This window comes from Polypterus senegalus, chromosome 8, assembly GCF_016835505.1.
Source record: "Polypterus senegalus isolate Bchr_013 chromosome 8, ASM1683550v1, whole genome shotgun sequence".
Classification (NCBI taxonomy): domain Eukaryota; kingdom Metazoa; phylum Chordata; class Cladistia; order Polypteriformes; family Polypteridae; genus Polypterus; species Polypterus senegalus.
The window spans coordinates 8004704-8019063 of record NC_053161.1 but is presented as its reverse complement, the minus strand read 5'-3'; the positions used below and the strand labels follow the sequence as shown (position 1 = coordinate 8019063).

Below are 14360 nucleotides of genomic sequence, written 5' to 3'. Positions count from 1 at the left end.
TGTTCTCCTTTGTATTAATACTTTTTACAATTTTGAAATAATCTTTATTGATCTTATTATCTTTTTGATTTTAAACCCATTTGTCGGCTTGTGGCAGGCGGTATGAGTTAGAGTTAGGGGCTAGGCTTGTTTGGAGTGGTGAGGTCTACACTTTGGATATAATTTGTGACTGCAGGCCTGGCTTTAGTTTTTGAGGTCTTCATCTTTTTGACTTTTGTGAATAAGCAGAAATCATATAAGGTTGGGCCCAGGTTCTCTTAGGTCCAACTGGGTTCACACATTGCTTTGCCAATGCTAAGAACTTTTTACATGATATCATAAAGGTAAACCCATCAACTAATATAGAATAGAAATGATTTTTAATGTAGAAATAAGAAAAGTATATAACATTGTAAAAAGAAACAAATTAAATGGAATTAAATGGCACCCTGCACCTTCTTTCTCATTAAATGGTTATTTGCGGATTAATTTCGTGGTATTTCTTACATTATTGTTGTTGTTTTTCTTATTCATTTTGCGATTATTTTAATAATGCCACCATTTTGTGTTTTGTTCCCATTTTGTGCTCCAGTTTGGCCTTTTTTTCATGGTTGCTGTTATGGTTGATGACAATATCCATTACCAGTCATCCAGCCATATTCGCTGGTGTCATTGTGTGTGATATCATCACATTTACATTATATAAGATGGTGATGCGCATTACTCAATGTCCAAAGTTTGAATACTCTTTAATGTAATTAAGGGCGGCACGGTGGCGCAGTGTGTAGCGCTGCTGCCTCGAAGTTAGGTGACTTGGGTTTGCTTCCCGGGTCCTTCCTGTATGGAGTTTGCATGTTCTTCCCGTGTCTGCGTGGGTTTCCTCCGGGTGCTCCGGTTTCCTCCCACAGTCCAAAGACATGCAGGTTGGGTCTATTAGTGATCCTAAATTGTCACTAGTATGTGCTTGGAGTGTGGGTGTGTGTGTGTGTGTGTGTGTGCCCTGTGTTGGCTGGGATTGGTTTCAGCGGACCCCCGTGACCCTGTACTTAGGATATAGCCGGTTGGATAATGGATGGATGGATAATGTAATTAAGGAAAGGATATATGTGTCATTGGATCTTTGTCTATCCTTTTTTGCTTACATTTTTGATATTTATTTCAGATTTTATTTTAGGCTAATCATAATTTCTTTTGCTACAGACCATGACTAATTTACTGGTTATTATTCTCTTTTTCCACTTTACATAGTTTTTGATTTTTGGTTGTTTATTACAGATTCACTGTCCTTTTGGACAATTTCCACCATTACAACAATATTTATAGATTAAAATTTCTGCAGCCCTGGGATAGCTGCCCATAGACCAGCCACTCCCCCAAATCTTGCCAGCCATTAAGCAAGGCGTATGTACTGTATCATTGGCTTTAAATGGTTAAATGCCTTTAATGTGTGAAAAAGATAACCAAGAGTAGGGTCCAACAAGTACCTGACACCTAGTAGCTCAACCTTATATATTCTAATAGTGCATACTTAAAAATGTGCTAAGATAGCAATGGCTGTGTGTGACATTATGGGAGTAAATTTTAAAAGTTGGTAATGGTACTCAAGAGACCAGAAAAATAATCAGAGCTGTAGATTTTATACGGATTGTGTTATGACATTATGACAAAACAGGCACAGAAAAGATCTATCAGAATAATGTGTAGGATTTTCTATAACATTAGGACTTCAAACTGGCTTAAATGTTGCAAGTAATAAAGCAATTGTTTATATTATTTAACAGGTCATCTCAAAATTTAGGGTGCCAGAAAATTATGTGCTTTATATAAGTTCAAAAACAAATGAGCTATTTTACCTGTCAACAACAGAAATTAGAATACAGTACATTTTAAAATATTTGAATTCACTTGCCTTATGTTTACTGCTAGTATTTGCCATAGACCTTTCTTCTGTATTCTTGTGCGTCTCTGCCTCTCTGCTGCTGATTTTTCTTTCGATTGAGTTCTTGTTAAACCCACTTCTCAGACCATCATTTCAAGGTACCTTGCTCATCTCTAGTCAGTTTTCTGATTACCACCAATGGGCCCACATTACTTGCTGTAAAAGCATCACTCAGTTTTTTGCAAAAACTTCCCATCTTTGAAAGTGACTTGGAATGCACCTCGTTGGTATTCACTTTGTTGAAATTATCCATTTTGAAAAAAAAAAAATGGTCACAATCAGTTACTGAACATGTGCCTTTAAAGTATCATATCATCTTCCCTACCACTGAGCCACAAATGTCAAACTGATTGATCAGACCAAAGCCAAACTGACAAATCACATTTCTCAGAGGAATCAGACACACACACAGGGTAACATTTCATTACATAGTAGAAGATATTGTGTAGGTATGCAAACATCCATATCCAAATAATAAAAACTGTACACCTATTTTAGGTGTCCTGTAACAGTTCCTGATTGAAGATGTCTGGCCTCCAACAAGTACTGAATGAGGACCTAGGAAAATTTTTGCAAGAGTGAAAGAGGAGAGGAGAGAGGTTGGGAGCATAAGGATGAAAGACTAAAGATAATGCAGCAAAGCCGTGATTAATGTGTGCAGCATGAATGAGAAATATACATAATTTTCAAGCACTATAACCAGTAGAGAGAAAATAGCAAATATTCAGGTATCTGAGTACAAACATTTAACAATGACAAAAGTAAAGACACAGTAGCTGACAGAGATCCCACTTAGAGGTAGACAGTGCAGGTAATTTTGATTGCAGTTTAGGCAAATCTAAATATTGTCTTATGGCATTTCTGCTCTCAAGGTTACGAGTCACAACATGTAAAATATAAGCAGAGTCATAAAGAAGGGTGTATTAAGAGGAACTGGACTTGAACTACCACAATATTCTGCAGTATAGTGAGAAAGGAAAGATTCTAAAGTCTGCCAGCATGTTAACAAAAAAATATTTTATTGGCCACTAGATTATTTTTTATTTTTTGTGGCAGAGATTTTGTAACCCACAGGCTGGACAAAACAGATACTCCAAAACAGGGGCTTCAAACAGTGCATCAAAAGAAAAGTTTTACAACAAAAGGATATCGAGATTCAGAATCAGAAATAATGCAATGTTAATGCCAACTACACAAATTTCAAACTCTAAAAAAAATATATATATATTTTTTTAACCAAAGGAGCTTCACTTATCTATATCGTAATACAAAGGAGTCCTACCCATAAAACATTCTCTTCTGGAAAGACAGGTTTTCTTCATTGCCAGCAGCTCCTGCAGTTTTTTCTTTATAAGCTTCCTATCTTACAGTGAAGGTTTACACTGTATCTGTTTATATACAAATTGACCTGAGATGCCTGAACATAGCAACATTCTGTACAGCAAGATATATATGAAAAATAAAAAATACAACCAACAGGATATGTAAATTGTTCCTTACAATACTAAATGATCTAACATTTTCTTTAAATGGTATATCTGGGGAATTGCAGCAAACTACAGTAAACTATTGACAGGAAGTACTTCCAGATAACCACTGGTCTTTAGATGTGAGAAAATACTTCAGATAAAGATGTCAGGCTTCTGATGAAATTACATTTTGTGGGATCATAAATTCCACACCTGGAGAAGCAGTGAATGAAAGAGTGGAGTAAAGGAGTTCTATAAATTCTATAGTAAAGAAAGTAAACTAACTGTTTTCCCTAAACCTTTCATATACACAAACTTCACCCTACCTTGTTGTCTGGAGACATTTTGGATGTTAATGGCAAGTACAGTGGTAGGACTATCATAGTAACATAAACAAATGTGAGTTCAGTTTATGTTCACTCTTTGATTGTATTTTCTATCTTGTTATTTCCTAGGTTACATTCTTATTCTACTTGTTCCAAAGTTTTGGTGCAGTCTCTTCTACAGTTCCAGTGTGGTCCATTGCTCTTGGATGGATTTTTACCCTCTCCTCTGTGATCTGTATTCCTGCGTTTGTTGCATATGCTTTGGTGGTAACAAAGGTACAGATTCTTACATATTTTCATTACATGTTCTGTATTATTTGTTTCTGTGATTGTATGTAGAATGTGCTTGTACTTTGATTTAGTTCTTTCCTTTATGCTGGATTATTTCAGAGTGAAAAATTATAGTATGGTGGGTCATGCAATACTAAGTACCTGTTGCTTCCATATTCACATAAAATTGTTTGAAAATGTTATTTTTTTCAACATTAGTGCATTTGCAAATATAGAAATAGCATGTTCCATAGTATAGTAGGTTTGAAATCTGTTTACTTTCTATAAAATATAAAATGCAATGTGTTTCATTATTTGGGTCTTGAAATATACTGTACAATTGATTCAAAAACTCTTCAGACATCTTCACATTCTGCACTCTTTATTGTGTTGCATGTTTAATTTTAAATGGATAAGTTTGTAATTTTTTCCTTATTAATCTACACGAATCTGTTCCTCAGAGAATCACAGTCAGGGCAGCTGATGGAACGGTCCTTACGGATGACACTGCAGTTGTGACCCGCTGGTCTGGCTACTTTGAGCATTTGTTCAAAGTTGATCCACCGGCTAGGACATTGGATATCTCTGGGTCCACAGCTCTTGAGGCCGATCCTCCGATTAGCTGTGAACCACCCAATCTCACTGAGATTGCACAGGTGGTGAACCAGCTGAGGGGGGAAAGGCTGCAGGGATCTGTGGTATCCAGGGTGAACTTCTCCGGGCTGGTGGTAAGGCTGTCCTCCTGGAATTGCAAGCAATCTTTGCTTTCATTTGGGAGACTGGCATCATTCCAACTGACTAGAAAACGGGACTTGTCGTCCCTATCTGGAAAGGAAAGGGTGATCGCCTGGATTGCAGCAACTACAGGGAGATAACACTGCTCTTGTTGTCGGATAAGGTCCTTGCTAGGGTCGTCCTCAATAGGATCCATGATCAGTTGCTCACTAACCAGAGAAAGGAACAGTCTGGTTTTACGCCTAAGAAGTCTACGATCAACCGCATCCTGGCACTGAGGGTTCTCATGGAGCACAAATGCGAATATCGGCAGAGTTTCTTTGCAGCCTTTATCAATTTTCGCAAAGTGTTCAACTGAGTTGATCGAGCTGCCCTGTGGGACATCCTGAGGGTTTGCGGGATCACCTCGAGGTTGCTGGATATCATGGCTGGCCTGTACACTGGTACTGTGAGTGCTGTGCAGAGTGCAGGCAGGACCTCTGTGATTTTCCCAGTTGATTCTGGGGTTTGTCAGGGGTGTGTTCTTGCACCTACTCTGTTCAATGCTTGTATGGACTGGGTGTTGGGCAAGGTCATGGGGTCCAGCAGCTGTGGGGCATCTGTTGGTGAAGAAAGATTCACTGATCTTGACTTTGCTGACGATGCTGTGATCTTTGTTCATTCAATGGAGGCTCTGATCGGGGCACTCAAGAGACTGAGGAGTCTGAGTGTCTGGGCTTATGAGTGTCCTGGATAAAAACCAAGATCCATGTGTTTAATGACCTCTTGGGCACAGCCATCAGCAGTTTGTCTGTTTGCAGATAGTGTGTTGACCTTATTGAGAGGTTTACTTACCTTGGCAGTGACATTCATGTCTCTGTTGACTCTTCCTGTGAAGTCAGTAGACGGATTGGGAGAGCATGGGGGGGTCATGAGGTCTCTGGAAAGGGGTGTATGGCACTCCTGATATCTATGCAAAAAGATGAAGGTCCAAGCCTTTAGAGTCCTGGTGTTTCCTGTCTTGCTATATGGTTGCGAGACATGAATGCTATCCAGTGACCTGAGATGAAGATTTGACTCCTTTGGTACTGCGATTCTTTGGAGAATCTTTGGGTACTGTTGGTTTGACTTTGAGTTGAATGAGTGGTTGCTCATGGAGTCCCGAATCAGGCACATTACCTGCATTGTGAGGGAGTGTCAGTTATGGCACTACGGCCATGTGGCGCATTTCCCCGAGGGTGATCAAGCTCGTAAGATACTCATTGTTGGGGACCCGAGTGGCTGGACCAGGTCAAGGGGTCGCCCAAGTAACAAATGGCTGCGGCAGACAGAGGGTCATTTCCGGAGGGTAGGACTGGACCGTGCATCTGCCTGGGGGGTTGCAAACTGGGATCCCAAGTTGTTTCGTCGTGTGGTGGGTGCAGCAATGCACTGTACCAGTGCATGCTCCCCAACTTGACTTGACTTCACTGGTTTAAAGTAAAAGTGCTATGCTTACTTCTAAAAATGGCATCAAAACTATGAACACTTATTATTCTTAAGAAATATAAAATAATAATGGCAAAAGCAATTTAAAATGGAGTTTTCTTAAACTTAGCCTAGTAAATTCACATTATATCAGTTTATATTGGACAATTAAGAAATTATTATAAATGGCACCCAAAAATGTAACTTCAGTAATCTGAATTGCAGCTACATTACAGTGTGTGATTTACTCTGATTCCAAACCGACCATATCATTCAAATTAATGTTGTTTATAGGTTGGGTGAAGGTTCTGACATCTCCTGCATTTTGGATACATTTTTGTAATTATTCATAATGCTTAACATCCCCACTTGCTGACAGATTTATGTCAAGGATCTCACAGAGTATTCAAGGTTTATCAACATAAAAAACAAGAGATCCAAATAATTAACATTATTGTAGAGGACTTTTATAATTACATATTGAACAGCTGAAGTACTACAACTTTAATACAGCTGTTGTATGAATTATACTTAGAACAGCACTGATTTTAATTATTTTTAAATGAATACAGTACAAGTTAATTTTCATTTCCCCAAAACACTAAAAAATTTGGTTGTGAGCGTCAATAGGCTGTGCACCCTGTAGCAACCGCAAGATACAGGCACGCGATTCCTACACTTCACAACCCAAGGGGAAGTGGACGATAATAGAAGGTTAAAGTAGCATTACCATATTCGGTCCTCAGCCCCTCTTGTCCCCTATGCACACCCTTATATAACTGGCAAAAAATCTCACGCAAAAGAAAGTGGGACTGAAAAATATAGTGACATTTACTGTTTACATTTACTTGCCCGGTGCCTGAGTGCTCATTAGTGAACCCCTTTCCCAGACGCCCTCCCCATTGCCCAAATCCCAATCCCCAGTTTGAAGTAGACAATAAAATAAAATAATAAAAAAAACTGTTCTCCGAAAACGGCAAAAAAGAAAAATTTACTTAGTCCACATATAAGAAAACAATAAATCCTGCAGTTCAGTTCCTTCCGTAGGGCAGGAGGAAAACACAACAGTCCTCCTGGTGGAACGGCTTCTCCGCGGACTATCACGAAGAAATGCAAATTCAGGAAACTGACTCACCAGACGGGAGCACCCGGAGAACACCAGTACCTGGCCTCTTCTTGGGGATTCGTCACCAGATTATTTCTTCGGGGTGGCCAACCACAAATAGCAGACGTCCCTAGGTGAAGAAAGATCCTGAATGATCCTTTGAGCGTGGATAGTCTCCACCTTGCCTTCAGCCTTTTTATTCCTTTTTTTCTTTCCACCCTGCCTTGATCCGCCATTCCCCTTAAATAGAAAAAGTTTCCCGCCGAAACAACCTTGCCCCTCTTGGTTGTTATGGAAACCTTACGCCAGCAACAGGCAGCTGGAATATTTACCGGGCGGGGTCCTCCCAGCACTGGGACGTCACCAAAGAAGCCTGAAGGGCTATTTACAAACACCCTTCCAGCCAACCTAATAAAGTGACAGACAGTCCAGGAGGCCAACCCGACTGTCAAGTTATGTAGCCTTGCTACTACCCTAAGAACCAAGTTACCAGAACTATTTTATAACATTTCAGTAATTATTTACTGCTTTGATGCTGATTATTCTGAACATAGAATAGTTCACTATGATTGTAATTGATAAGAATAATTCATAATTAATTGCAGAATTATGGGATCTGAGGATTCCTCTAGAGTGTGTCTTTCAGTTGCACGATTTGGCTCAGAAACTAATCACGTCGTCCTCTCATAACAGGGTTAAGTTTTGAATTTGGTATTTTTCCATCTAGCTGTTTTAGTTCTAGACTTTCTTCAAGAAACTGTGATACACAGACAGACACACACCCATCATCGAGATATTGATGTTTTTGGTATCAGGGAACCCTAAAACATTGAGATCCATCGAAAACCGGAAATTGACATTTTTGATGAATCTTAAACTTTCACTTCTCTCCCATAGATGAGAGGTTATGGTTGGGGGGTGGGGGAGAGGGAGGATTGCAAAGAAATAAAAAGTAAAATATATGTGATAACATTTACCCATTGACCTGTCTGGAACAATTTGTTTTATGTTATAGGATGTTGGGGTATTGACATGAGGAGATTTTGTAACCTACACAATGACTAGTCAAGTAGTATAACCCATGTTCTTGGATGTTGCTGTCTGTTAAGATTTTGCTGTGACTATGCAAAATAAAGCCACACTCATTTAAATCCTATTCTATTATCACTTTATACAAATTAAACTGATGATTTCAGAAAAGCCATAACATCTAAAATTACATTGGCATTATTGTCTTCTTGCAGGACTGGAACAAGCTGATCATTCCATCAAGTGATCTTCGTCAGGTGTATCCCCAGAGGCCACGGTTAACAGTCTGTGATGTTGCTGTCGCTCAGGGAAACAGTCCAGTAGAAGCAGTGGAAGAGAAGGAAATGATGACGACGGAAAAAGAAACTCTTAGGCTCTAAATACAGGGATATTTACATTTTATATTCATGACATCCTAAGCAGGCAGCAACAACACACTTCAGAAGAGTGCTTTGCCTTTGTGTTGTGTTACCTCATAAAAGAAAAGAAGATGGACAGAAAAAAGAAAAGTTAAAAGTAAGAAGACCACCTTTAGGGAAAAGAGAAATTATTTTTCAGCAGAAGCATTGAAGAAAGCCATTGATTTTGTACTCTCACAAACCAACAAACCTAGTTTATTTTTATACATTGATTTTTTTTTTTAACTCTGGATGTATACCTTTGATATATAATGCATTTATACTGTGCCTGTCAAAAAAAGAAGGTGCTGGGTTTAGTAGCATTATTTTTTATTACATATCAGCACTTGTTTAGAATATCTTTATGAATTATTTTGATATATTCTGTATTAACCAAATGTCGAAGAATACATGTTTTTTCTTTTTTTTTGTTAAATCATTGCAATGTGGAACATATTTATAATGATTAACTTCATTTCCAAAAGGCTAAAGGACATTCTGTATGGCTCAGGTACATGTTAAATTCAAATCTATTTTGACGGACAATATTTTTTAAGCATTTCCACATTCTGAATTTTATTTTCTTGCTTTTATAAAGCTGCCACACAGCTTCAGAGCTCTGGGTTGGTATCCCAGCTCTAGAAGACTGTCTATGTAGAGTCCAGATGTTCTTGCCATGTTTGCTTGAGTTTCCCTCAAATTACTGTGGTTTTATCTTAAAGATGGCCAGGTAACATACCCAATACTGGTTTATTAAAATTATACTCAGTGAAAATATAAGTATATTGTATATGGCATACCATATGGGACTGTAGGGTAAATGGCTTCTGGCCCTCTGCAGACTTGAAGCTGACAATCACAATTGGTGGAAGGAAGACACCATGAACATTATTACAAATATCAGCTTATAGCATATCATAAATGGGAATACCTGAAAGATAAATAAAGAGCTTTTCTAATTTAGTTCAGTGTGTTTTTACTCGCTGGGTATCCTAAATCACACAAAAAAAATTGTTAATCTTATGCTAATTTGCCTTTGTATGTAGATTGATTAATGTAAACCTTAATGTTTTGTTGAGTACTTGTTTGAGATGAGTCCAGCTGCAGACATCTACAGCTCTGTGATTCAGTAGCTCTGCTGGAGAGCCAATTGGATTACAGAATTTTGTCACTTGGCTTACTTGACTTGAGCCAGATAACCCTTCCCTAAACATAATCTTAACTATTGTGTAACTAGTCGTTATTATGTATGATGTATAATATAAAGCAACAACCTCCTTAATGGTGTGGAGCTCTGGAGGTCCACAGCTAGAGTCTATTAACTTGTCTCACTGAAATTTTGTTTTTTAAAGCTCAGAATATAGTTAATTACTTGTGAATGGGGTTGTTGTGGTAAGTACAAATCTGTTTATTGGTTGGGGCTACGTCTGGTTTGGCTTTCTAATTTAGGCTTTGCACTCATTTAATGTTATGTTTATTAGAATTGCATATGAATGTTTTGAAATCGCTAGTTTTTTTTTGCCCAGCACATCTTAACTCACTAGTACAAAGAAATCCCCATATATGATATAGCATTTAATGCATCTTGATGTCTAGTTATGCAAGATGTTGCAATTATTTTTGTCCTCCAGACCTGTAAATCCCTCATTTCTAGGACATATTTAAACCATACTTTGTGCAGGAAATTACACCCTTATGATAAACTGTAAACTAATAGGTGTCTTCAGCAAAAATGATCGGAAGGACTTGAAGTTGTGCATGACACATGGACTGACTCCAGGAGTCACACTCTAATGGTATAAGAGGTGTGATGAAAGTTACTGCCTTTTCACACGCTTTCAAAACAATGGGGATCAATAATATAGGCATGTGGAGTGTCATTTATGCTACTTCGAGGTTATTGTTTGTGAATATGATACTATTTTTTGATATTTGATTCTTTACTGGTGGTTCGAGCCCTCTTTGAGCTGCTCCCAAAAGTTTAAAAACAACAAATTTCAGACATAAGCATTTGGAGTATCATGTTAGACTATTTCAAGGTCAGTGATTATGAATATGATGTTGGGTTTGATTTTTGATCAATTACTAGTGATCTAACTCCCTATGGACTGCCATCAGAGGGTGAAAAATTACACATTTCTATTATAAATTTGAGAAAATGTAGATGTATTGAAGCACACATTTTAATATTTCAAATTTTTGATGCAACACTTTTTGCTTATTATGTAGTTCTGCCTTAGTAAGTAAATCATTAATTTTTTTATGAACATCCAGAATTAGTGCGGATTACACTAATTCAGACTTTTTTGTTAGTTTTTCTTCTTGTTGCTACCAGCGGAAGATGTAAGATGATCAGATAAGAGTTACAGGACAGTTCAACTCAGTAAAGGCTGTGAGCAGGTCATAGCTTTGGTTTTCTTGGCACTTTTGGTCATCTTGTAGTCTGAGGGGGGAATTTTCTGTTACTTTTTACACTTTTCAAAGATAGTTCAATCAATCAATCAACATTTATTTATATAGCACATTTTCATACAAAAAATGTAGCTCAAAGTGCTTTACAAAATGAATAGAAAAATAGAAGACACAATAAAAAATAAACATAAGTCAACATTAATTAACATAGAATAAGTAAGGTCCGATGGCCAGGGTGGACAGAAAAAACAAAAAAAAACTCCAAAAGCTGAAGAAAAAGTAAAATCTGTAGGGGTTCCAGACCACGAGACCGCCCAGTCCCCTCTGGGCAATCTACCTAACATAAGTCAAACAGTCCTCTTTGTATTTAGGGTTTTCATGGAAGGACCTGATGACGATGGTCACGTAGACTTCTGGCTTTCAGTTCATCAATGTTGGTGCATCATGATGCTTTGAGTAGGTGGTGGTGGCGCAGGCCGCCACCACAAAGAAACCGGAAAAAGAAACAAAAGAAAGAGTTGGGGTCAGTACGGATTTTAGAGCCACTATGAACAGTTATTATGATGAATTGAACATACAGAGTATCAGTATTAAGTTAAAGTGAAGTTATAAAAAGGCCATGTTAAAGTAATGTGTTTTCAGCAGTGTTTTAAAGTGCTCTACTGTATTTGCCTGGTGAATTCCTATTGGCAGGCTATTCCATATTTTAGGTGCATAACAGCAGAAGGCCGCCTCACCACTTCTTTTTAAGTTTAGCTTTTGGAATTCTAAGGAGACACTCATTTGAAGATCTAAGGTTACGATTTGGAATATAAGGTGTCAGACATTCCGATATATAAGATAGAGCGAGATTATTTAAGGCTTTATAAACCATAAGCAGAATTTTAAAGTCAATCCTGAATGACACAGGCAACCAGTCTAGTGACATCAAAACTGGAGAAATGTGTTCGGATTTTCTTTTCCTAGTTAGGATTCTAGTAGCTGCATTCTGCACTCGTTGTAAATTATTTATGTCTTTTTTGGGTAGTCCTGAGAGGAGTGCATTACAGTAATCTAGTCTACTGAAAACAAAAGCGTGAATTAATTTCTCCGCATCTTTCAATGATATAAGAGGTCTAACTTTTGCTATGTTTCTTAAGTGAAAAAATGCTGTTCTAGTGGTCTGATGAATATGCGATTTAAAATTCAGATTACAGTCAACAGTTACCCCTAAGTTTTTTACTTCCGTCTTAACTTTTAATCCTAGTGCATCAAGTTTATTTCTGATAACCTCATTGAATCCATTATTGCCAATTACTAAAATTTCAGTTTTCTCTTTATTTAGTTTGAGAAAATTACTATTCATCCATTCAGAAATACCAGTAAGACATTGTGTTATTGATTCGAGAGAGTGGTGACATCAGGTGCTATTGATAAGTACAGCTGTGTGTCATCAGCATAGCTGTGGTAGCTCACGTTGTAACCTGAGATAATCTGACCTAACGGAAGCATGTAGATTGAGAAGAGCAGCAGACCTAGGATAGAGCCTTGTGAAACACCATATAGAATATCATGTGTCTTTGAGTTGTGATTACCACAACTAACAAAGAATTTTCTACCTGCCAAGTAGGATTCAAACCAATTTAAGACACTGCCAGAGAGGCCCACCCATTGACTAAGGCGATTTCTAAAAATATTGTGATCAATGGTGTCAAATGCAGCACTCAGATCTAAGTTGAGTTGTGGAGGGTCTTATTGGGGTGACTAAATGTGGGGTGGAATTTTGAGTGCAGCGGTCCATCTTTTAGTATCGTGCACTGCCTTATTACTGCCGAGTCATGTTGTCGAACAAAATAACATACAAGAGGAAAAATAATCAATTTGTTATGGTCATTTGTTTAGCTAATAGCTAATGCAAAAGCAGCATTTGGAGGTGGCAAGGGGGCCCCGCTTCTGAGGTTCGTGTGCCCCATTCGAGCTGAATTGTCAAGTTATATTCTCCAGTATATATATATATATATATATATATATATATATATATATATATATATATATATATATATATATATATACAGTATATATATTTGAGATGCTTCTAAGAGGAACTCTTTTAAAATCCATCTTCAAGGTCAAATTGCGTACATGTACGTCTTTGAAAACATTCCATAGTCCACCTTCATCGCCCGAAAAGGGACACCAGTATAATCCCTTCCTAAAATAGGTATAGCCCATTAGTTGCTGGGTTGGCTTCTCTGATCTACAGAAAAAGACATTGCATCCAGATTAGACTATGAAGATGTCATCAACGACTTTTCCAATCGAAAAGCAAGAAAAGTAGATTTTTGGTTCTATGAACCTGGAAACCAGTAAGAGATTTCATGATGATACTTCTAAGTTAATTTCACACTTCCTGTTGAAACACTGAAACTCACATTTTATTTGTAGGCCATAAACATGTCCGAATATTAATGCACAAAAAACATAGTACCGCTAATGATAACCGATTGACATGACATGAGTGAGTTATGACCATGACATCCTGCATATTAAGACTCAGAGTATACTTGCAATTTGGGTACTTTTCTAGAAGAGGCCCTGCTAATTTCACGCATGATACTGCATCGCACTACACACTGTCATGGTATTGTCATGAATTATGAATTGCCCTTTTTTGATAGATTACAGTGATCCCTCACTATATCGCGCTTCGACTTTCGCGGCTTCACTCCATTGCGGATTTTAAATGTAAGCATATCTAAATATATATCACTGATTTTTCGCTGGTTCGTGAATTTCTGCGGACAATGGGTCTTTTAATTTATGGTACATGCTTCCTCAGTTTGTTTGCCCAGTTGATTTCATACAAGGGACGCTATTGGCGGATGGCTTAGAAGCTACCCAATCAGAGCATGTATTACATATTAAATAAAACTCCTCAATGATATACGATATGCTTCCCGCGCGGTGCTTGATTGTTTGCTTTTCTCTGTCTCTCTCACTCTCTCTGCAGAGGGGCTGTTTGCACAGAGGCTGTTTGCCTAGAAGATACGGACGCTACTCTAAAAAATGGCGCTTTATCGCGGTGCTTCGGCATACTTAAAAGCCCAAAAGCACGTATTAATTTTTTGATTGTTTGCTTTTCTCTCGCTCTCGCTCTCTCTCTCTCTCTCTCTGACATTCTCTGCTCCTGACACGCATTCTTTGAATAGGAAGATATGTTTGCATTCTTTTAATTGTGAGAAAGAACTGCCATCTCTGTCTTGTCATGAAGCA

At 37.9% G+C, this 14360-nt stretch overlaps 1 protein-coding gene across 1 annotated transcript in view; it reads left to right on the top strand.

Moving 5' to 3' along the window:
• Nucleotides 1–9659, top strand: part of LOC120533738 (sodium- and chloride-dependent GABA transporter 2-like) — an 86897-nt gene extending 77238 nt beyond the window's left edge. Inside the window, exons 14-15 of the mRNA XM_039760663.1 lie at nucleotides 3843–3989; nucleotides 8514–9659. Of these exons, the coding sequence (XP_039616597.1) occupies nucleotides 3843–3989; nucleotides 8514–8678 (312 nt within the window). The 3' untranslated portion in view covers nucleotides 8679–9659. The remainder of the gene's footprint in view (nucleotides 1–3842; nucleotides 3990–8513) is intronic.
• The last annotated feature ends 4701 nt before the right edge of the window (nucleotides 9660–14360 follow it).